We start from the raw sequence: 24206 nt of genomic DNA on the forward strand, positions 1-24206 counted from the left end.
ATTTGACAGATGCCAGATGTTCTAATCATGATAACTGATCTCTGGCTAATTTGGCTCTTCAAACAAATTTGCAGATTTTATTAAAATATCTATATTACTGTGTGTTCATTGGAAAGGGCAGATATATTGATACGCCAAGTCATAATCAGCAATGCAGCGTTGGTAATATTTCAAATAATTAAAAAAGGAAACAGCCAAGCAGGCAAAGACATAAAAGTTCTAATAGACAAATTAAATATGTAAATATTTGTTGCACGATTCCAAATGATTTATATTTTACATTTACGCATTTGGCAGACGCTTTTATCCAAAGTGACTTGCATTGTATTTTAAGGTACACATTTTACATTCTTAGTTCTTGCTTTCCCTGGGAATCGAACCCATGACCTTGGCGTTGCAAGCGCCAACGCTCTACTTTTTGAGCTACAGGAAAAAGCATTTTACATGATTTCTAATATTTGTACAGGATTTTACATTTTTTTCAGTGTCAAGAGTAGCCTAGGGTAATTAGAAATTCATTTAATTTTAAACATGAAGTGGATAAAGCTTCTTAAGGGCCTCTCAATAACATATTTCTAATGGTACTTTTTACGCTGTGTTATTTTATATGCATAAGTTAAAGTTCCCTGCATCTCCTGCATTGCACCAAGCCACCGGTATAATAGCAGTCACAAACTGTTTGTAATGTAAGGCTGTCTATTACAAATGATACAACATTATAATTATTTTCAACTAATTTGAAAATGATGTATAGAAAAACATTTTCATTTATATTTTTAATTATTGTCCCTGGTTCAATAGGGCGCTCTTATAAGAAAGTAGCAATGTCTGGGACAGACTTATTCCTTTAAAAAGACGCAGTCAAATCATTGTTCACGTGAAATAAGCTGCTCCTGAGCAGGTTTGAGCTTATAGACTTGTTGCTATGACAGTAACTACAGGATGAGCATCGAAGAACCTAACAATCCTGGATCATGTCAAATTATCAACAGTAAATGTTGACATATGGTTGATGTCTCCAATAATTTAATTTGCTTAAACTCCGCCCCCTTTCTTACAATCGGCTGCATGCATGCTTCCACCCAATCAACAATGGCTGAATTAAACCAAGTTCCTGGCCTGTTTTTAAAAAATATATTTTAGTTTATATAGTTTCACTAAGAAATAAAGTAGGCAGCATGTATGCATTACTTTTCCAATACGACAACTTGAATGCTTTGGTAGAACTTTTATGGTCCAAGAAAAAAAAAAAAGCATATGGGTTTACAACAACATGCTCAATATTTTGGATTAATGTTAGTAACCAAATCAATCAGTTCTCAAGGCAATATGCCCTTTTTTTCCTGTATAAACTGTTAATTTGCATGTATAAATTGTTAAATATGTTACCACCTCTTTTCTAAATCATTCAGCACACCTTCAAAAGACTTAAAGCTACAATATGTAATTTTTTTCGCCGCTAGGGGTCGCTAACCTCTTACAGTAACAAAGGCGTAGGTTGATGACGCATATGCCGAAGGATCTAATAATGTTTATGGATGAGTGAATACATTGATGTTTTTAATAAGACTGTGGTATGAAGCAGGTCGTGATTGCTAATGAGAGACAGATATCAGCGCCACACTCAAGTCCTGTGGATATTTCATTCTACCGAACTATCCGCAAGTGCTGAATTAATACTCATATAGGTCAGTTTATTAGATGAATGAAACTAGTGAGGTAACGCAGCGCTGTTTCACTTGTTCTACACTATCACACTAAACTGCATTTGAGTGTGTTGAAAGTTATAATGTTATTCTACTGTATGTGTTAGTTTGTCTGTATGAGACTAGCGGTAAGCTAGATCAACATAAGAATAACATACTGATCATACTCTAACATTTCATCATGTTGAGCTATAGGTTATAACATTGATTAGTTTTATGTACATTTGCTCACCTGTCTAATAAAGTACATGCAAGAGTGGCGTCACTGTCAAGTCGAAGTTTGTCAAGGACGTGGAGCTCTCGGCATCTCGAAAACACCACGCTGATATTGATCCTCGTTTTAGTTCTCCTTTTGTCCCAAAGTCTGCTTGCCATGGTCCATAATGTTAGAACGAAACAACAACAGCGTGAGCGTGCCGCTAGACGTAATGCAGTTTTCCACGTCTGTCACCATGGTTACTATGGCAGTAAACCAGGGATAACGCAGATATTACATCATTGACAGGCGACAAGTGAACATGGACGAGCCATTATTTAAAATTGGAATTTCTCTGAAATTAAAAATCTTTGGGAACTTTTGGGATATTGCAAGTACACAACTGCAGGAAATATATCACACTGTGCAAGTGATTTTGGTGATATTTTATTACACAAATCTTACATATTGTAGCTTTAAAAGTTTTTAATTGTTCATTTATGTGTTATATTATAAGAAATACCATGACTAACAGTGATCTTTACTTCACTCTCGTTACTGTATGATAAGTTTTGTGCCATATATAATAGGCAGACAAGGACAGCATCTGGTAGCCATATCTCACTAGTGCACTGAGAGGTGCTATCAGATCTTTGGCAACACTGGATATGTGCATTGGGAGATTTGAAATGCTAAAGCGGGAGGTAGGTGTTAGCTAACACCGATGACGGTGCACTGTGGTGGGAACAAGGTCTGGTTCAGGGGCGGCCATGAGGGTGTTTCTGCAAGCTGGACGTCTAGACGTTTGAACTGCTTTTTGGACTCGCGTTTTCCCCTGAGGTTGCGAAGGCAGTTCAGGGCACCTTGGTCAATAAGCATCTGCAAAGAGAAATAACTTAACTGCAATTACTGATATTAGTTTCATGTTCCAGACGTCATGTGGTCATGCATGTATTTGTCTGTACCTCAATCAAGAAGCATATAAAGAGGTTGAGTGCGGCTACGGCCACCAGCAGTAGTTTATATCTCATATCAGTGATGTCATAGAGCTGCAGCACACGATGGATGATGGGATGACGGAAAAGCACCAGCCAGCTCATTAGAGCAAAGAAGAGCAGCAGTGCGACTAGGAACAAAACTAAGAAGAGGAGGAAAAAACATTAAAAATAACTAAACAGACTACATCTACATTGAGCACATCCTTTAATAATGTCTACAGATTATTAAATGGTTATCGGGAGTGGGCAATTGAGAATTATTACTTATTCTAGAATTCTTGATCACTGTGAAATCTAACTTGCATGATGAGGGGAAACATGTACATCCATACGCAAAATCTAGGCTACATTTAATAAAACACAAACCCCGATGTGAATCTACAAACTGCTCAAATGATCTGGATTCAGTCAAACATTTTTTTAAACAAATTGTGATTTGTTTACTCCATTATTTTATATTGATGATAAAAGATTATCGATAAATGGGTTTACAGTGCATTTTCTGTCAAACAAGCCTATGTTTGCTGTGTTAAACAGGTCTAGGGTCAGGTTAAAATTCTCACCATTGTAATACAGTGGTTTTTTGTAAGGATATCCTTTAGTTATCACAATAGACATGATGATATACTGGAACCCCGATAAGGCAAATATACATGTGTTCTCCATGTTGGGCAGGTTTGCAGCCCCTGTCCTAGTGGAATTTAGAGGCACATACCTGCAAACAGTCGCATAGTTATAACGCAACAGTTATGAGGGTACAAGGATTTTTAATGTTACCTAAAAACTAGGTCACTTAGGTCAGTTGCTTACCAGTCTTGTGAGACAGTGATAAGTAGGGCAGACACTTGAGCAAGGATCAGCAGCACAGTGTGAACCAGTAAACTAGCCAGGACTGGCAGAGATAGAAGACTGGCAGCTGGTCGCTGGGGGTGGATCTCATCGCTGGGACCTCCCCGTCCCATCACTATAGCCAAAACTGTCACCAAAACTAAATCAAAGAAGAGGAACTGAAAATCTCCCAAGTTTGTTTTCTCCTACAATAGATAAAAGAAATCATCAACTTGATTGTTAAAATGCCCAAATTACTTCATTGTATATTTGGATATTGATTTTAAGCTCATGAAAAAAATTAAAATGGCAAACACTCACAGTGTAGAGAATAAGAACAGAGGCAAACTGAATCAGACTGTACAAGGCCATGTACTTAAAAAGACAGAATGATGTCACCAGTGAACACCTGCCTTCCCTGTTTTCAAACAAGTTAGACATTAGATTTAGTTTTATAACAATACACATAATTGTAGTTTATTAAAATTAATTGTTATTTATATTTATTTGTTATTGTACATTATAACTGTGTATGTGTATATATATATATAAAATATTCAATAAACAATTAATATTATCAAATATTTGAATTAATAAAGTTCATAAATAGTCATTATTATTATTAATAGTAAATATAAATACATTATTATACATATCATATATTGATATAATTTAAGTCAAAAATACAAAATTCAATAAATACTACTACAAAAAATTATTATTAAAAACAAACATGACTAATATTACTTTAATTAATAGAAATAATTGTTGTTATAAAAGCAATTAGTTTATTAATAATAATAATAACAAATAAATATAAATACACATAAATAAAACAAATTATATATTGATGTTATAATAACTTAAGTCAAGAATACAATATTATTTATACAATTTCTGGCTAAAATCCAGGTAATAATGTACACATTATGGTAAAAGTTTTATTTACTTGATGAGTAAAGGCACACAGCTAATGTTATCAGACTTGGATGTGAAAGGAGACGCCACAGAGGCCTCAGCCTCAGACAATGACACACCGACATCTGCAGCCCTCAAGGCTCCACAGTCATTGGCTCCATCCCCACACATGCCCACCCTGTAACTGCACACGAGTCAGGAGATATGGCTGTTATATTCAGTGTTACAAACCCCTGCTGACAAATATTACTGTATTCATTGTTGATTTATCAATGATGTTGTATACTTCTACATTTTTTACAGATCATTTCCAAGCAATGCTCACTACTGCTCTTTATTTCCATTTGACCACACATTTCAAATACTGAACTCACTTGAGATTCTGCAGTGCTTTTACCAGCTGGGTTTTCTGTTCTGGGGTCATGCGGGCGTACACTGTACCCCTTATCAGAATCTGTAACAGAAACAATGAGCACTGTCCGTCTCCAGAAAATCCATATGAAAAGTATGGTGCCCACATCACCAGTCTAAAACTGGAATGAATCAATACTCGTAAAACTTAATCTAAGTCACCTTGGGTAGATATTCAGGGAAATGATCACAAAGTGCTGCAAAGGACACACCGTTTAAAGCCAAATGATAGCCGGCACTGTTCTGGTAGAGACCCTTAGGGTACAGGAAGAGGAAATATTTCTCAATTAATAAAAACTCTGCATAAGACATTACTACATGATATGTCAACTGTAACACCTATAAAGCACTTAATAGGTCAAACCTGTACTGGATTATCAATAGTCTCATGAGTATTAACGGTGGCTACTGCACCATCTCCTTGATGAAACTGCAGCGAGGCCATTGAACTGGCAGTAGGGGGCGATGCATGAACGAAAATAACCTTCTCATGTGACAGCACCATTCCACACGCACGTGCTACATTCACAGCAGTGAGAATATTGTCACCTGACAGAGCAGAAAAAAACAATGTGACAAATCATTTTCACTTCCCTGTCTATAAAGCTGAGAGAGAGAGAGAGAGAGAGAGAGAGAGAGAGAGAGAGAGAGAGAGAGAGAGAGAGAGAGAGAGAGAGAGAGAGAGAGAGAGAGAGATGTTTAGTGTCAATTTAACGTTCATAAAGCAAATCATGGTTGTAAACATTCAGTATAAGGGTTTTTAGATTACGTTTGTCATTTTTGGACATACCTGTAACCATAACAGGCCGTAATTGTGCCATTTTAAGAGTGCGAATGACTTCAGCACTCTCTGGCTTTACTTGGTTCTTCATTACCAACAGACCCAGGAAGTTCATGTCTTTCTCCACCTCCACCCTACAAGCAAACATTTATCAAGAGCTGATGCTAATCATGGCCCGATGTTAAGCTTTTCTAGATACAGTGTTTCAGAGAGAAACAAAGATGCTTTACTTGTTTGAAAGGTAAATTCGCTTGTCCCAAAACATTTTTAACAATAAAGCTTCCGTGTATATTATTATAAAATGAGACGAGGCAGCAGGAATGTAAAGCATGCATCTGTCTCTCTCTAAATATCTATTATATTTTATAAATAGAATTTAAGTATGCAGTAATAATTAAATTCACTACAGTTTAAATTCTTGGGATCAGTAGGATTTTTTTAAAAGAACTTAATACTTTTATCCAGCAAGGATTCATTAAATTAATAAAAAATTACAGCAAATACATTTATAATGTTACCAAAGAGTTCTATTTCAAATAAATGCTGTTCTTTTTAACTTTCTCATCAAAGAATCCAGAAAAAAATTTTCCGTTTCCAGAAAAATATTAAGCAGAACAACTGTGTTGAAATGTTTCTTGAACAGCAAATCAGCATATCAGAATGATTTCTGAAGGATCATGTGACACTGAAGACTGGAGTAATGATTCCATTACAGGAATAAATTATATCTTCAAATATATTAAAATAGAAAACTGTCATTTTAAATTGTTAATGTTCTTACTGTATTTTCAAATAAATGCAGCCTTCGTGACCATAAGAGACGTCTTTTAATTTTTTTTATTTATTTTTTTTAAATCTTAACGACCCCAAACTGTAGTTTATAAAACAAAACAGCTGACCTTTCAACAGTGGCTAGGTCAGTCTCCTTATTGAGGTGCTTGTAGGCAAATCCAAGGACCCTGAAGCCCTGGCTCGCGTACTCCCGGAGAGTGGGTGAAAAATGAGAAGGCACTGTCACAAGGAGAGCACAAAGACAGAACAAAACTGAGCACAAAAATAAATAGGTAGGTAGAGTTTCATGTACTCTGGCTTGCTCTTCTCAAGGTGATATAAGAATCAGGACAAGTTTCAAGAGTCAGGCCCTCACCACTTTCTCTGAGGCAGAAGCTGGCCACCATCTCAGGTGCTCCTTTAAGGAATGCGACAGGAGAAGCTCCACCGGGCCCAACGCTCACCACGCTCATCCTTTGCAAAGAAGAGGAAAATGGGAATCTCCGCACAATTGCAACTGGTTGACTGACCGACTGAAAAACATAAAAGGATAGGTAAATTAGGATTAAAACATTATAAAAATGGCTTTTTTCTTTTCTCAATTTTTTGTTTTAAAGAGCCAGAAATAGACATTCTGTCACCATTTCCTCATGCACATGTCATTCCAAACCATTATGCCTCTCTTTCTTCTGTGAAACAAAAGATATTTTGAAGAACACTGGGGTCCAAACAACACTGAAACCCATTGACTTTCACTGCATAGACAAAAACAGTTTCAAAGTATATTCTTTCATGTTCCACATAAAGAGAGAAAGGGCCTTATCTTGCACCCAGCGCAATTTAATTTGTACACGACAATGTGAGATGACGCTCTGATTGGTTTATTTCACGTTACGCCCAAACCACACCTATGAATAATGAAGCTACTTCAGACCAACCCATTTTAGATTTGCATCGGGCGCAAGAGTCATTTATCCCGCCGGTATAATAGCAACAGCACCCAAGACCCGCCCACAAAGTTACTTGCGTTTCGCGCTTGATACTTGCTTTTCAGATCGTTAAAATAGGGCCCAAAGTCATACTGGTTAGGAACGACATGAGGGTGAGTAAATGATTTTCATTTCTGATTGAACCATCCTTTTCATTCATATCAACTTACATTTCCTTCTGACAGGAGCTCAGGTCCAGGAGGTCTCATCACTGCTAGTACTCTGTATATCCCAAATTCAGAATCATGTTGCATCTCACTCTCCGGCTCCGTCAGTTCCTGTCATTTTGCATGCAAGATAACATGAGAAGTATGAATCTGTTTTGTTTAATCAGTTTTATGGCAACTTTGATATGTAAAAGGATTAAAGAAATGAGATGCAAATTACTGAAATCAGCTCACAGCTCTCATTATGTCGTTCCAAACGTTCACAAAAGAAGATGTTGGTAGCTAAAAGGTTTTGGTGCCCATTGACTTTCAATGTATGAACAAGAAAAAAAAACATTTTTCAGAATATCTTCTTTTGTGAGAATAACAAAAAAAGTTATTCAAGTTTGGATCGACATCAGGATGAATGAATGTTGAAAGAATTTTCATTTCTGGGTAAACTATCCCTTTAAGAACATGAAGCACTGTGAGAAACCAGTCATTACCCATCCAGTGGATTCAATCATTTTGAGCTCTAGTGGGTCTCCAAGTGCTTGACCCCCCAGCAAAGCTACAGAATGGCAGGAGGCAAGTGCAAAGAGCATCATTCCAGGATGGAGAAAGAGAGGGTCAGGGATCAGCTCGCCAAATACCCCTCCACTCGCTTCCATGACGCCCCACACATCCAGACCCTCCTCTGTCAGAGTGCCAGTCTGAAACAAACACAAAGAAACTCACAATAGCTACGTTTCTATACAGTTGCAAATTTAACTTGTGCACAAAACTGGAATATCACATAAAACATTTGCGAATAAAGCAGCGTTCCCATCCCATGTGTTCAAGAGAGAAAAATCACTTCCAGGGAAACTGGCGCAAAATATCTGTAATAAAAATGGAAGCCACTCTGGCTCTTTTTACCTCCATCATAAACAACTTGCGTCTCGGAGCGTGCAGACGGAACAAACGCAATAAATGTTGTCAAGTTATCATGCGTTCAGAAGCTAGTGTTTGGGAATGCAATCGTGTGAGATGTTTCTGGGAAGTCATTACCAAATGATCCTGATGATAGACTTTGGCTCAGACATTTCAGAATGACAAACCAATAATTGAGATGCTGTTCAATAATATTGGTCCGCTGGTTAGTCCAGTTATCCAATCACATCCACTGTTGAGGCAAAGTCGCATGAGGGTCAAGGGATTTATTCGGTAAATGGATTTCACTCGTAGTTTCGTTTAGTTTACGTCTTATCGGATAAAAATATGTAACCTCCTCAATTGAGCGAGTTTTTTATGTGCAAATTTAGAATTTATGCACATCTTGGCGTTTCTACCCGGTGCTTTTTTAATGTGATATTTTGAAAATGTGGAAAAAAATGGGTGGATAGAAATATAGCTAGTGAAAATTATATACCACTCTTTTACTAGCTTAACTTTAAAATGCCATAAAAAACTGTAAGATCAATGAGAACACCTTTATATAAACATTCATTGACCCAAAAATATGCATACAGGATGTTAGACTGCAGCATCACTTCAGACAGGATCTTGATATTTAGCAAGGCAGCAGCAGAGATCTTATCAGTCATTGCTAACCCTCTATTGCATAATGCTGCCAGTAATAAACCCAATTTCTTTGCTTTGAAAGCACATGATGCATGTAAGATGGCAATGAAAAATGAAATGCTTAATAATAAAGGGCTAGAGCTAACTTAGAATAAATCTGTAAAAATCTGTCTTTTAGTCTCACTACATCCCAGGGGACTTTTGTGTATATGAAAAATATGAAGCCAACCTTGTAAGTATTTCAAATTAAAATTATTTGTTTGTTATGAAGAATTGCTTAGTTTTAGTCTAAAACTTATTTGTGTGTTTAAATTTTAAAATTATTTCTATGTAATGGGGGAACAATATGAAATGGATATGGATGGAGTTACTGTAGAAAGAAAATATCTATAAATATAATTAATTTATAAACACCCACACACAAATATATTAAATACATATAATGTATGATATTATTATAAGTAATATGATAATAATAATATTGTCAATAAACTTATCTATGTTAGCTAGATTATCTATGTTAGCTATCCTGTGTAAAAGGAACACTCCTACAGTCAATAGATGTGACATGGGGAGTTAAGGAAAGAAATTCTCTATCGGTCTAATCCAGGGCACTGATGGTGTAATCATTACACAAACAGAACACCTTCACTGAGTAATGAAACAAAGTTTATTTGAACAGCTTGAAGCTCAGTCTTTAAAAGCCAAATATTAGATTAAGCAAATTCTTGAAACTAAAGTGGCATGAATATACCTGAGTTGAACTACCCATCTACAAGTTGATTCATCACTCATCAGGACACCATTTTAAAGATTTCCTTAAAGCATTGTGTGAAACCTTGATCACTTACCTTATCAAAACAGAAAAGTGATATCTTTCCGCAGATATTAATACGAGGTGGGCTTATGCAGAACACCCCATGCCGCTTCAGGCGATTCTGGGCGTAGATAGCGGCTGTAGTTAGAGCAGCAGGAAGAGCAGGTGGAACTATTATTGTCACAATATCCAGAGACCGGATAAGTAATTCGTTCCAGGGCGTCTGATGACACAAGAAGTGAATACACAGAGGAATTAAATCTGAAGTATAATTATTTGTAAATAAAATGCAATTTAGGAAGAAATCATTTAAAACCAAATAAAGTGCAACCCCCACCCTTTTTTCAGCAGCACAGGTTCTACAAATATTTTTTTCTATTCATTTTTCCAATAGGGATTTAAAAAAAAGTCTTTATCAAAGAGTTATATGCCATGAACCAAGCCAATCAGCTACAAGGTGAATAACAAACCTACAAAGCTCAGTTAGAAGCAAAAACGTTTTTGAAAACAAAAGTACATGACTGTGTAGTTAATGGCTTTACTGAGGGAAAGAACTACAATCCCATGAAGCACTGCGAACATCGTTTAATTTAAAACGTTGGAGAAATATAAAACTACTAATTTACAAATGTTGATATATATATATATATATATATACACACATATATACATTATATATATATATATATAATTTTAAAAATAAGCTAAAATAATGCAGGTTTATGTCTTCAACAAAAGAAAAAACCATTGATTAACAACTTTGTAGCTCACAGTAGTGCAGTCTTTAAAGGCTTCAAGTTAAGGCTTAAAGTTATCGTTCAAAAATAAATTTCTCTATGGAGAAAATGAATGAAGTTTTTACTTCCGGAACCCGACGTTTGCTGCTCTCGATTACTGTAATGCTAAAAAATCTTGACTAACAGAGGAAAAAAGTATTAAAGAAAGAAGTATAAGATATGGCCCCTCCAATGTAAATATGAAATACTTACATTGCTCCTTGACAGTATCACAATGCTATAAATAGTGCCGACCAACGCTGAAACACAGATATTCACATTGATAAAGGTCCATATTCTGCATTATAAAACATAAACAAACACCATTATTTCACATGCATAAGAGCCTACCAAGTAAACCAACTTACCCAGAAGTCCTAGAAAAAGTAGGAACTTCATAGCGTCCTTGTAGAAGCGAAAGTCTAATGGTTGAGGGTAGAGGATAGAACTAATAAGGTCCCCTTTGGCAGTAAAAAACCCTGATGAACAGAATCAAAAGAGGTTTTCATGAGAAAACAACAAAAGGAGGTAAACTTGAAAGTCATTTTATGGCTTCTCTGCCTTGTAGCTAATAGCAAGTGTATTGTAGACTGTAGAGTATTTAATATAAATCAATCAGACATTTTTCTGTGCATCCAGGCAATCATAAATTACATGTTTATGTTCATTATATTCATGTTCATTCTTTGATGAACAGAAAGTTCAAAAGAGCAGCATTTATTTGAAAAGGCAAAAAAACTGATAACATTGCAAAAGAAAAAAACACTTTTAAATATATACACACACACATAAATATATATATATACATATATATTATATATACATTATATATATGTATATATATATATATATATATACACACACACACACACACACACACATACACACACATATACATATATATATGTATATATATATATATATATATATATATATATATATATATATATATATATATATATATATATATATATATATACACATACACACACAATTAATATATATATATATATATATATATATATATATATATATATATATATATATATATATATATATATATATATATATATATATATATATATATATAACATCTTACACACCCCAAACATTTGAGCGGCGGTGTATAATAGAAAAAATTATGTATTGCTTTATAAATCACCTGTGTGTGTTACAACAGCAATGGCCCCATTCCCAGCAGAACCGCCTCCTTTAGCCTGGATGAGCTGTGTGCCACAAAACAAAGTGTGTCTGCGTTCAGATTCTGGACTGTATGTGGCTCCAGAAGTAGACAATGGCGTCTTCATCACTGGTATGCTCTCACCTGTCAGTTGGTAAAGCGGCAGTAGTGAGAACGGAAGAACGGAAAAGCCTCTAAATGCATATAGATAATAAATGCATAAATGCAATACACAATTTCAAAGGCCGTTTGCATTCTCTCACCAGTCAGCATGCTTTCGTTCACCATGCACTCCCCAACCAGCAGGGCGGCGTCGCACGGCAGGAGCAAACCCTCAGCTGGAATCAAAATACAGTCACCTGGAACCAGCTCCTCAGAGTTTACACACTCTTCCTCTGGAAAGACACACAAACAAACATGCTTTCACAAAGAACAAGCCAACATTGTGAAGAACGTCACTGTGCTGGCTGCATATTATTAACGTTTGGTAAACAATGTCACCTCCGGTGTCCCTGCGCACAGTAATGTCCACTACCAAACGGGCCATACGGCGGAGAGTGGTGCTTTGCTGCAGAGACATAAAACGACATATTATTATTAACAACTTAGTTATTATATGAATTCACAGCAAAACAAGAGAGCTCAAAAGTAGTATAAATAATGTTTGCATACCTTACGAATCTGATAAAGGGACACAGCGATGGAAATTAAGGATATGAGGAAGATACAAGCAGCATAATAATAGTATCTGTCTGACATCCACAGGATGATGCTGAACACCTGAAATACGTAGAATGGATTGAGCACCTGAAAATAGAAAAATAGAAGGAGAGCGGATCAATTTATAAACCTTTCACAAAGCATTTAATATATAAATCCAGGGTATGGCACTATTTAATCACTAAATAGTGTCCGTAATAGCAAAATAATCATTTTACAGCGTATTTAAAATATAAAAAGTAGGGAAAAAAAAGGTCTACCTCCTCAAAGAGAAGTTCCAAGTAAGACTTCACAGGTACATCAATGATATTGGCCCCAAAAATTTGTTTTCTGTAGGACAGAGTAAAAAAAACTGATTTTGTTTGGCATGAATTATATTGTACATGTCATATAGCAACTGAAAGGGTACAGACCTTGTGCTTTGGTCTGCTCGACTCAGTCCTTGCTGTCGGCCATGCAGGTCAGCGCAGGTCCAGCCCTCATTGAGGATACTACAGAAAGATTTACAGACACACAATTTCAGCTTTATAATCATATAACCATGTAGAGGCTTCAGAGGAAACAATATATATATATATATATATACAGTCAGGTCCATAAATATTGGGACATTGACACAATTCTAATCTTTTTGGCTCTATACACCACCACAATGGATTTGAAATGAAACGAACAAGATGTGCTTTAACTGCAGACTTTCAGCTTTAATTTGAGGGTATTTACATCCAAATCAGGTGAACGGTGTAGGAATTACAACAGTTTGTATATGTGCCACCCACTTTTTAAGGGACCAAAAGTAATGGGACAGATTAACAATCATAAATCAAACTTTTACTTTTTAATACTTGGTTGCAAATCCTTTGCAGTCATTTACAGCCTGAAGTCTGGAACGCATAGACATCACCAGTTGCTGGATTTCATCCCTGGTGATGCTCTGCCAGGCCTCTACTGCAACTGTCTTCAGTTCCTGCTTGTTCTTGGGGCATTTTCCCTTCAGTTTTGTCTTCAGCAAGTGAAATGCATGCTCAATCGGATTCAGGTCAGGTGATTGACTTGGCCATTGCATAACATTCCACTTCTTTACCTTAAAAAAACTCTTTGGTTGCTTTCACAGTATGCTTTGGGTCATTGTCCATCTGCACTGTGAAGCGCCGTCCAATGAGTTCTGAAGCATTTGGTCACAACATGCTTTTCTTCACAACATTTGGCCAGATCAAGAACACTCTCCAGGAGGTAGGTGTATGTGTGTCAAAGTCAAAAATCAAGAGAAGACTTCACCAGAGTGAATAAAGAGGGTTCACCACAAGATGTGAACCATTGGTGAGCCTCAAAAACAGGAAGGCCAGATAAGAGTTTGCCAAACAACATCTAAAAAAGCCTTCACAGTTCTGGAACAACATCCTTTGGACAGATGAGACAAAGATCAACTTGTACCAGAGTGATGGGAAGAGAAGAGTATGGAGAAGGAAAGGAACTGCTCATGATCCAAAGCATACCACCTCATCAGTGAAGCATGGTGGTGGTAGTGTCATGGCGTGGGCATGTATGGCTGCCAATGGAACTGGTTCTCTTGTATTTATTGATGATGTGACTGCTGACAAAAGCAGCAGGATAAATTCTGAAGTGTTTCGGGCAATATTATCTGCTCATATTCAGCCAAATGCTTCAGAACTCATTGGACGGCGCTTCACAGTGCAGATGGACATTGACCCGAAGCATACTGCAAAAGCAACCAAAGAGTTTTTTAAGGTAAAGAAGTGGAATGTTATGCAATGGCCAAGTCAATCACCTGACCTGAATCCGATTGAGCATGCATTTCACTTGCTGAAGACAAAACTGAAGGGAAAATGCCCCAAGAACAAGCAGGAACTGAAGACAGTTGCAGTAGAGGCCTGGCAGAGCTTCACCAGGGATGAAACCCAGCAACTGGTGATGTCTATGCCTTCCAGACTTCAGGCTGTAATTGACTGCAAAGGATTTGCAACCAAGTATTAAAAAGTAAAAGTTTGATTTATGATTGTTAATCTGTCCCATTACTTTTGGTCCCTTAAAAAGTGGGTGGCACATATACAAACTGTTGTAATTCCTACTCTGTTCACCTGATTTGGATGTAAATACCCTCAAATTAAAGCTGAAAGTCTGCAGTTAAAGCACATCTTGTTCGTTTCATTTCAAATCCATTGTGGTGGTGTATAGAGCCAAAAAGATTAGAATTGTGTCAATGTCCCAATATTTATGGACCTGACTGTATATATATATATATATATATATATATATATATATATATATATATATATATATATATATATATATATATATATATATATCAGACAGTACCTTGCTTTGCAAAAGGCTCCTTTCCTGGCAATCCATATGTAGCGCATGCCCTCAAACACATAGTATCTAAGCATGGTTTTCTAGATGAAAGCAAAACATGATATTATCAAGCAGACGGACCTGAAATATACATAACACCCTCTATTTTGACTGCCCTTATGTTACCTTTTCACTGTGTAGCTGCACGGTGTCTCTCCATTCATTCTCATCCGCCTCTCCTCCTGCAAACTCCAAACTGAAAGAGATCAACATAAAATAGAGTTAAATGGCTTTATAAACAAACATAAATACAAACAGTAAACAGTACAGTCTACCATTTAAATTATATATAATTGTTCCCACATTACAGCAATGAATATGTAGGCCAGAAAGTGCTTAATTGTTATGAAAATAATGTCACAATGCAAAAAGAGGGATTAAAGGGATTCAAATTAATCTAAAATTCAATTTAAATATTGTGAATTCCCATTAGATTAACTTGTTTTTTCTTTTGATTTAAATGTGAAATTTAATATATATTTCGGTTTACATATAGATGTATATAAATATGAAGGTTTACACCTTATTTTAAAAAGCAAAGAATGGCTTTACACAAGTAGCTGGTTCCTTTTTGAAACTTATAAAACACATAAATAGAAAAAAGGAGAAGCAGGAGTAATAAATGGACTGTGGGTCTTACCTGCCTTCCTCAATTTCCTCTTTAACCACGTCTACAACAAACTGCTGTCCATATCTGTCCTATCATAATCAAATAAAAAAAATATCCTTCCTTATTATGGAAAACTGTGATTTAATGTACACTCTTCTCCCATTTGTCAATATTTTACCAACCAGTATTTAAATTTTCAGTAAAGCAGACAGTCTGCATATGGAGACAGACAATACCTTTAATAGTAAAACATCTGCCATTGAAATGGGACAGGACTTGCACCGGGCCAGGATGCCGAGGCGAGGGCGCCAGTTGAAGAGCACTAGCAGCAGGCCTACAGAACATACCGCCCCAATGCGGCACAACCACACCTTCCAGCACACCCATCTGTACCCCTGAACATCCTGAGAAACAAATCACATTACATTTGATTATAAAATGAATAAAGTTCTCGAATAGCAAGAAGCGCATTTGTGTTTTCCCAACATCTTACCATAAGTGAGACGGTGCTGAGGTCCTTGGGTCTTGGATCCTTTATGAGGGGTTCTGTGTCTGGGGAGGACGCATCATCCAGCCCTGGACAACAGCTTCCTAAAACACAAGATCCGTAAGTGGTCCTGTTAAGCAGCAGCTCTTAAAGTTCACTAAGACGTTAGTGCAAACACAATATAACATTTCCAGTGTACACTCCCTTTTTGTAAATACAAGAATACACTCTGGCATTTATCTATGAAGTCAACAGGACATTTTTTTAATGGAATATTGCAGTAATTATTATAAATTATTTATCTGTGCACAACATTCTTTTTTTTAATTCATGTGCCCTTGTATTCTTTAATCAAAATTCTAGAAAAAAAAAGAAAATATTATAAAATGGCTTATTGCTTTCGTCAGTTTTGAAGGTTTGTAAAGATGTATTTTAAAAAGGTTAAACCTGAGAAGCTTGTGAGCCTGGAGTATTTCCAGGTCAAGGAGGATTGTAAAAGGGAAGAATCAAACTGAAAACTTCTTCTTTTTACTTTTTTTTTCAGGTCATGTGCTTGCTTGAAGTTTCTTTCTGCACAAACAAAAATTGCTGACTTTCACTATAGCCTAAATGCTTCCTTCAAACAAAAGTGAGAAACAGCAACTTTATAATCAGCAACTTTTTTTAGCATCCCAAGATTTAATGGTAGCCAATCTACGTCAGTATAATTTTGACACTCATATGCTGACAATCCTTATAGAAAATATTAATAAGAAAATAAGTATTTTACCAGCCGAAACTGGGCAATACAACGGATACAAAATAAAATACTGAGCTATTTAGAGCTATTTTAAGTGGCTTTTTATGATGCAGAGCTTGAAATACAGGTTCTGCCACCTCAGTAGAGTAGAGGAGGTGGAATATCCAGCAGTCAGTGTGTTAGAAACATGATGCCCAGGACCATTTCAACGAGTTATTTCACAAGTTCAAATCAACTGACTTTGATTCAACATAACAAGTATGCCTAATTATAGTTTCCGTCAGTTCTAACAATTGAAATGAATACCATTTAAAAACCAAACGTGCTGAAGAACTACGGTTGTATTTTTTTAAGAAAGGCACACACACACACACAAAAAAAGCTCTTACCACCCTTTGGTCTTTTCTCTGATGCAAGTTCCTAACAAAAACATTCACCACGAGATTTGTCTATGACATTACAGTTTCTACTTGATGAAATATCCACAACATTACAGTAGACCTTAAAGTGAGATAGGTAATGCTCCCGTTCAGGTAAGGTAGGGTAACCTAAGCCAACTCGACAACTCCGCCTACTTCCCTCTGTGAGCCGGTGAGCTTTCTTATGAACTGGATTGTTTGTGTTTTTTGTGGGGTGGGGGGGTGTCACGCGTAATGCAAGTCCGACTCACTTCCACGAATCGGTTCTTTCAAACTGATCGTAACAAGAATCGGTTCAAATCGACTAATTTACTTTTCATGTCATGACATCACCTCATTCCGACGTAGTTTAAAACCCGTTTCAATCAAGCCATATGTAGCCGCATATTGATATTTATTAGGTTTTCAGTTTGGAATAATTTGTTTAGTGTTCGAAAAAAGTAGGCTATTTGTTTAGTTCAGTTTTTGCAAGCATGATTCAATCCATGAAAACAAATTACTTTAGAACCTAAACAATGCATTTACATTAAATATATTTAACTCAGCTGACAAAGTTTTTGAACGTTTAATAACGTGTTTGAAAAACATTGTGTAACGAAAACCAACTTTGAACGAGAACCGCTCGGAATGATTCATCGGTGAATCGTTCCGAGCGGTTCTCGCACAAAACAGATGTTGAGCCGTTCGATCGATTCATTGAAAAGATCCAAATCACAGAACAACAATCCTAGAGTATCCACAGCCGCCACATCAGGAAAACTCAGATTATGGTTAAAAATCCCAATTAATCTAACCTTCTGATGTCATACATTGACCAAAATACTAAAACTGATACAGATGAAAACAGATACAATGACAGCTTAAGAGATTTTCAGAAGCAGTTCTGCTCTGATGACATTGAACAACTGAACAAATGTCGGATTTCCAGTTTTATTCATATATCATACGAATGAAGTTTACAGATTGTAAATACACAAATTCTTTATTAAATTTCAGCCAAGACGACTTTACGGGATCAAAGGACAGTGACTTATATTTAGTTCAATATTGACATGCACAGGCGACTTGCACTTACCCATATCTGGTGAATCCATATATGATCTAAAACGTGAGTGCTAAAGCACACACTTTAACTCGAGGATCATTATTTCATTACACGACCGCAGAAACTAACAGTTTCTGCTTCAAGTGTCAGTTTTATGAACGTGACGCCATAGCTCTTCTTCTTTGCGTTCTTTTGTCAACTCACCCATTGAACACCGCCACCTGGAGGACATGACGAGACTTGACCTTCTCTAAATCTATTTTATTCTGAAAAAGCATGCGATTCTCATCTTCGTCCCTCCTATAAAACATGCCTTTCCATCATAGACAGAACATCATTTCTAAACAAATGTCTGTGATCTTAAACAAGCAGATATTTAAGTATGCTATGTTTTATAGCAAGCAAAGTTGTAGGACACACTACCACACAAAAACAAACTAAGACACAAGACAAATATTATGTTATTATATGTTATATTAAGGCATTTTTTACACCTTCATGCATTCATTACAGTATAACCTCAAAGAAAAATGGATTTGTTTTACATTACACTCTCAGAAAAAAAGGTACAAAAGCTGTCACTGGGACAGTACCCTTCAAAAGGGTTCTGATATATACCATTTAGGTATGAATATGTACACTTTTGGTACCAATATGTATCTTTGAGGGACTAATATGCACTGTTTAGGTACAAAGGTGTACCTTTTGAAAAGGTACCGCCAAAGTGACCGCTTTTGTACCTTTTTTTCTGAGAGTGTAGCAGTGACTATAGGTCTCCACTATCAAACAAAGTAAAACCTAAATATCCCATATTAGCATAACACTCCATACTGGATGTACACATTTACACAATAATTTAAATCATTAAGTACATTATATTTCCAGAATGTGCAAGTCAGACAGCAGACGATCTCTTTTCTTTGTAAATCGCCATCATTTTCTTAATCTCTGCTATGGCCTTTCCGGGATTGAGTCCCTAAACAGGCGAGAGTACAACACAGATTAAACGGAATACAGTAATAAATGGGAGAGACTAAACATAAAAAAAAAAACACGTTTACTTAATGTCCAACGACCGACAGAGAGTCTTGATGGGAAGATGGCCTACCTTGGGACATGTCTTTGTACAATTCATGATTGTGTGACAGCGGTAGAGGGAGAAAGGGTCCTGTAATTTGGACAGACGCTCTTCGGTAAAGTCATCCCGAGAATCAATCATCCACCTATACGCCTGCAGAAATCAATACAAAATCAGTAAGAGTTTCTCTGGTGTTTAACACATAAATAACACAATCTTTGCTCATATAATAAACTTAGAGAGAAAAATACAAATAAATACCTGCATGAGCACAGCTGGACCAAGGTACTTGTCTCCATTCCACCAGTAACTAGGACAACTAGTGCTGCAGCAAGCACACAGAATGCATTCATACAGGCCGTCCTATGAGCATGAGGAAGAGAAAAATCATTAGTAAAGATCACAATCACCCTTCACACTGACAGAACCAGTAGAATATTCAGCAGAAGGTCTCGAACCAGCTTTTCACGGTCCTCGATTGTCTGGAGGTACTGCTCTTTCCCCTGCTTTGACTCATCCTTCTTCTTTAGATAGGGCTCAATGGACTTGTACTGTGCATAAAAGTTGCTCATATCCTAAAACAACAGTTTATAAAGTTACAGGTACATTCTATTTATTATTTTATTTATTTCAGATTGATATTCAGTTAACAGTGGTATACTCACAGGCACAAGATCTTTCACAACATACATGTGAGGCAGAGGGTAAATCTTTGTCACTTTGCTGGTATTTGTATCTATTTTGTTTAAACAGGCTAAAGTGTTGCCCCCATTGATGTTCATAGCACATGAGCCACAGATACCTGTACAATTATATACAGAGAAATTACATTAATAGGACACAATAGTTTATTTTGTGCTCAAAAGAGTCATATTTATTATTAAAAATACATATTTTCTTTCTGTTTAAATGTATGTATTTCTTATATTCCTTTACCCTCTCTACATGAGCGTCTGAAGGTGAGTGTCGGGTCGATTTCATTTTTAATTTTGATGAGGGCATCAAGAACCATTGGGCCACATCTAGGATGAGAAAATGTTTTGATGGTTTTGAAGGCAGTCGGATGAGTAAATGATGACAGAATTTATTTATTGGTGAACTGTTCCTTCCTTTAAGTGCAACATCTGTGCTTATTGTCTAACATTTGTGTAAATATTGGTGTACTTACGTGTTCAAATTAACCTCATAGGTTTGCATGCGGGGCTTGTCACCAGATGTGTCAGGGTCCCATCTGTAAATCTGAAATTTCTTTATTTTTGGCTCAGGGGCAGGGGCAGCTGCTGTCTGGGCATATCGCACCAGCTGGGGTAGAAAGAGGACAATAAAAGATGGGTCAACATAAGACGGGTGATACTAAATGTTATGAGTTTACTGACATTATTACACAAAAACATATGCTATAGTATTAAATAAAACACATAGCATCCCTCCAACTTTGAATTATATGAAGTACATGACTGTAGTAATCTCATGGCTTTGTAGAGTATGTAAATATATTAATATGTAATGCTCTGTCTTTGGTCTGAAAAAGCTTGAAGCCTCACTTCGCTTCACAGCGCCACCTCTAGGTGTACAAGAGAAGTGCGCGAGATGAGAGTTACATCACGCTGTTACCCAACTCACATTGGAATGTACTGTAGTGTACAGTACATACATAATAAGAAAAGAGAAACCCAACTGAAAACAGTGGTTAAGTAACATGACTAAACACAGGTTAACGCTGGATCTGTCAGCTAACCAGCTCAGCCTAATAAACATTTCAAACTTGGTAAGTTCCCTATGAAGCACAATGGTCTCACAAATCACACATACTCATCGTACACGTGCATTTCTTGTTAAGATACTGACAGGTAAGAACTCGTAAACAACTTACCACCAATGTCCTACAGTTGCGAAAAGCAACAGAGCTGATAGTAAGAGAAGTGCACGCAAACATCTTCCACTTCAGTGTTGTTATGAAGGACTCGGAGTTTCGTGACTTGAGCGGCTTCAACCGTTACACATATGTAAGGTGCAATCTGCTCCTCCTCCGAATGCCAGCGTCAGCGTAGATGGGCGTGAATGTGTCCTCCATCAATAAACAGCGACAACAGGACACGTAACTGTACCTTCTTTCGTCTTTCAGTCATCCCACGGTCATAGTCAAAGTCTGGAAATAATGTGGAAAAATTGTGATTTCCAGGCAAGTCATGGAAATGAATAAACTTCACTAAAAAGTCATGGGATTTTAATATGATGGTTTCCCAGACAGTCGGCCCAGATCTGGCCCACATCCGGGCTGTGTGGATTGCAGGTGTAGGCTACCAGATGTGGGCCGGATCTGGGCAGATACTATGTTGCTGTCTGGGTTTCTATCAGCTCTACACTCTTAAAAAATAAAGGTTTTTTATTGGTATTTATGGTTCCATGAAGAACATTTACCATCCATGTGTCCTTTTAATTCCACAAAAGGTTCTCTATCATGGGAAAAAAGGTTCTTTAAATTATTTAAATATTCTTTATTGGAACAAAATGGTTCTTTTATGAACGGTTTACTTAAATGGAAAGCAAAATTGTTATTCTATGGCCAATAATTTTTTTTTTTTTTATGTTAATACATTTCATTACTATGTGCGATCCCCCATAAAAAATAAACTCTAGAAAAAGTGGCTGATAGAGTAAACAAAAATCCATATAAAAAAACATGTTTCAAGGGCCACAATCTATACCTCATATAAGGAGCAACTCCTCCACAGCATCAAGGGTCAGGTTTCGCACAATAAAAACGTGACCTATCGGTACTGGAAGCAGCCTTAAACCAAATTTGAATTAACATTATAGGCATTATGAAACTAAGAGAGCTATAGCAGGACTTTACCTTCATAATGCTGCATATTCTTCATGATTCAGAAGTTAAAACCATAACCTCTTGGTCATATCAAGATATTTTTTAAATGCCTCATGTGTGACTCATTTGTTTGGTTTTGTTGTTGTTTTTCCCCATAATGAAAGTCAGTGGTCTCCAGAGTTGTTTTGGACATAACCTGAGTTTCATAAAAGACATACAGGTTTGGAATGACATAAATTATGATAGATTGTTCATTTTTGGGTGAACCTTTAAGTTTAGAGAGTACCTGATTAAATCATAAAACAGATACTCATATCTGATTAAATCCCAATTGTATACTGAACCCTGAAATGTTGTGAATTTTACCTTATAGTATTTTGTTATTGAACTCATCTGAAAACATTAGCCATTAAATTATTCAGGTTTTTGCTGTACAAAATTTAGCTGATCCACAGCAGAATAAATGCCAAATGCAAAGGTATTTATTCTGATACTCATCACTTTTAGGAGTGGAGAGCATTTTAAAACCCCCTTGACAGCATTTTAAGATAAATGCATAGGAGCAGAGCACAATGCCATTGTCTTAACAGCCTGCCATCTCGCAGTGCATGGCACAGCAGAAAACCTGCTTACCTGTATTTATATCTACTTTATAGTTACCTGCTTACCTGTATTTATATCTACTTTATAGTTCCCAGGATGTGAATGGATCTTGAGTGGGATTTTCCTTGTTTGTTACGAGAGACATCAAGAATTACGGTTGAAGAAGCATTTAAACATCCCTTCAAGGTAAAACTGGGATGGTGTTCATCGGCCTTGTCTCATTTCCACCCAGAGATCTGCAGTGACTCCTGGATCAAAAGCAATCTTATTCAGGCCTCAAGTGGAGTAGTTATCTGTCAAGCGAGTCCCACTTCTGCCAGAAGAGCTTTTAACAAATCCCTTTGACCTTATGAGACAGAAGGATTTTATTTAAATCTGTGATTTAAATATTGCCCTCAATTAAGTTAAACAATTCAGATATTTAATTTCACAATGGAACACACACACACGCATGCTCGTGCACACACACACACACACACACACACACACACACACACACACACACACACACACACACACACACACACACACACACACACACACACACACACACACACACACACACACACACACACACACACACACACACACACACACACCACACCACACCACACACACACACACAATGTTGGATTTTCATGTTTCATGGGGACCTTTCATAGACATAATGATTTTTATACTGTACAAATTGTATATTCTATCCCCTACACCTATACCCATCACAGAAAACTTTCTGCAGTTTTACAATAATAATAATAAAAAAACTCAAATCATTCTGTATGATTTATATGCTGTTTTCCTCATGGGGACCAAACAAAAATGCCCCCACGAGGACAAGGATTTCGGATATTGCCATCTTTGTGGGGTTATTTAAAATTATTCTTTTTTATATTATGAAATATTACTAAAATTTAAAATAACTGTTTTCAATTTTAAAATATTTAAAATGCAGTGTATTCCTGCTGAATATTTTTGTGGTACATCCTTTGATTAATGAAAAGTTAAAAAGAACAACATTTATTTAAAATATATATTTTTTGTAACATTGTAAATGTCTTTATTGTCATTTTTGTTTAATTTAATGCATCCTTGATGAATAAAGTATTTCTTTCTTTCTTTTTTATCTTACCACAAACGTTTGAATAGTTGCCTGGTTTCCACAAAAATATTAAGCAGCAAAAACATTTTTTATTGATAATAATAAGAAATGTTTCTTAAGCAG

General features: G+C 36.4%; 2 protein-coding genes across 5 annotated transcripts; both read right to left on the reverse strand.

Moving 5' to 3' along the window:
• Positions 1 to 1210: 1210 nt before the first annotated feature.
• atp13a2 (ATPase cation transporting 13A2) lies at positions 1211 to 18682 on the reverse strand. 4 transcript variants are annotated; one of them, XM_081385952.1, is made up of 30 exons: positions 18507 to 18669; positions 16721 to 16843; positions 16280 to 16377; positions 16023 to 16190; positions 15817 to 15875; positions 15303 to 15372; positions 15138 to 15217; positions 13214 to 13291; positions 13061 to 13130; positions 12753 to 12887; positions 12582 to 12648; positions 12344 to 12475; positions 12063 to 12224; positions 11269 to 11379; positions 11114 to 11160; positions 10159 to 10347; positions 8251 to 8457; positions 7769 to 7876; positions 6986 to 7142; positions 6738 to 6849; positions 5848 to 5972; positions 5422 to 5606; positions 5220 to 5312; positions 5021 to 5100; positions 4678 to 4830; positions 4050 to 4146; positions 3711 to 3934; positions 3464 to 3615; positions 2868 to 3040; positions 1211 to 2781 (listed from the first exon to the last, which is right to left on the reverse strand). In XM_081385952.1, the coding sequence occupies exons 1-30, from the start codon at positions 18523 to 18525 to the stop codon at positions 2614 to 2616; spliced, it is 3642 nt and encodes a 1213-aa protein (XP_081242078.1). In that variant the 5' UTR covers positions 18526 to 18669; the 3' UTR covers positions 1211 to 2613. The 4 variants fall into 4 exon arrangements, with proteins under 4 accessions (XP_081242078.1, XP_081242080.1, XP_081242079.1 ...); XM_081385954.1 differs by lacking the exon at positions 18507 to 18669 and adding an exon at positions 17402 to 17591; XM_081385953.1 differs by lacking the exon at positions 16721 to 16843 and having other exon boundaries at positions 18507 to 18682.
• Positions 18507 to 21604, reverse strand: LOC308702836 (succinate dehydrogenase [ubiquinone] iron-sulfur subunit, mitochondrial-like). Its single transcript, XM_081385956.1, has 8 exons — positions 21428 to 21604; positions 20723 to 20856; positions 20491 to 20576; positions 20220 to 20356; positions 20013 to 20129; positions 19816 to 19917; positions 19585 to 19707; positions 18507 to 19452 (listed from the first exon to the last, which is right to left on the reverse strand). The coding sequence occupies exons 1-8, from the start codon at positions 21488 to 21490 to the stop codon at positions 19372 to 19374; spliced, it is 843 nt and encodes a 280-aa protein (XP_081242082.1). The 5' UTR covers positions 21491 to 21604; the 3' UTR covers positions 18507 to 19371.
• Between the last annotated feature and the right edge of the window lie 2602 nt (positions 21605 to 24206).

This window comes from Scardinius erythrophthalmus (assembly GCF_964197995.2).
Source record: "Scardinius erythrophthalmus genome assembly, chromosome: 15".
NCBI classification, from domain to species: domain Eukaryota; kingdom Metazoa; phylum Chordata; class Actinopteri; order Cypriniformes; family Leuciscidae; genus Scardinius; species Scardinius erythrophthalmus.

What these genes read in the sequence shown, in the direction of transcription:
- LOC308702836 (XM_081385956.1), bottom strand. Translation starts at nt 21,490, where the DNA reads ATGTTTGCGTGCACTTCTCTTACTATCAGCTCTGTTGCTTTTCGCAAC. An exon ending in CAGACGCTCATGTAGAGAGG is followed by an intron (nt 20,357 to 20,490) that starts GTAAAGGAATAT and finishes ATAATTGTACAG; the next exon opens with GTATCTGTGGCTCATGTGCT. An exon ending in GTACAAAGACATGTCCCAAG is followed by an intron (nt 19,453 to 19,584) that starts GTAGGCCATCTT and finishes TCGCCTGTTTAG; the next exon opens with GGACTCAATCCCGGAAAGGC.
- atp13a2 (XM_081385952.1), bottom strand. An exon ending in TGATTGAATCCACTGGATGG is followed by an intron (nt 7,877 to 8,250) that starts GTAATGACTGGT and finishes GCAAAATGACAG; the next exon opens with GAACTGACGGAGCCGGAGAG. An exon ending in TTATATGCTTCTTGATTGAG is followed by an intron (nt 2,782 to 2,867) that starts GTACAGACAAAT and finishes TTCTCTTTGCAG; the next exon opens with ATGCTTATTGACCAAGGTGC.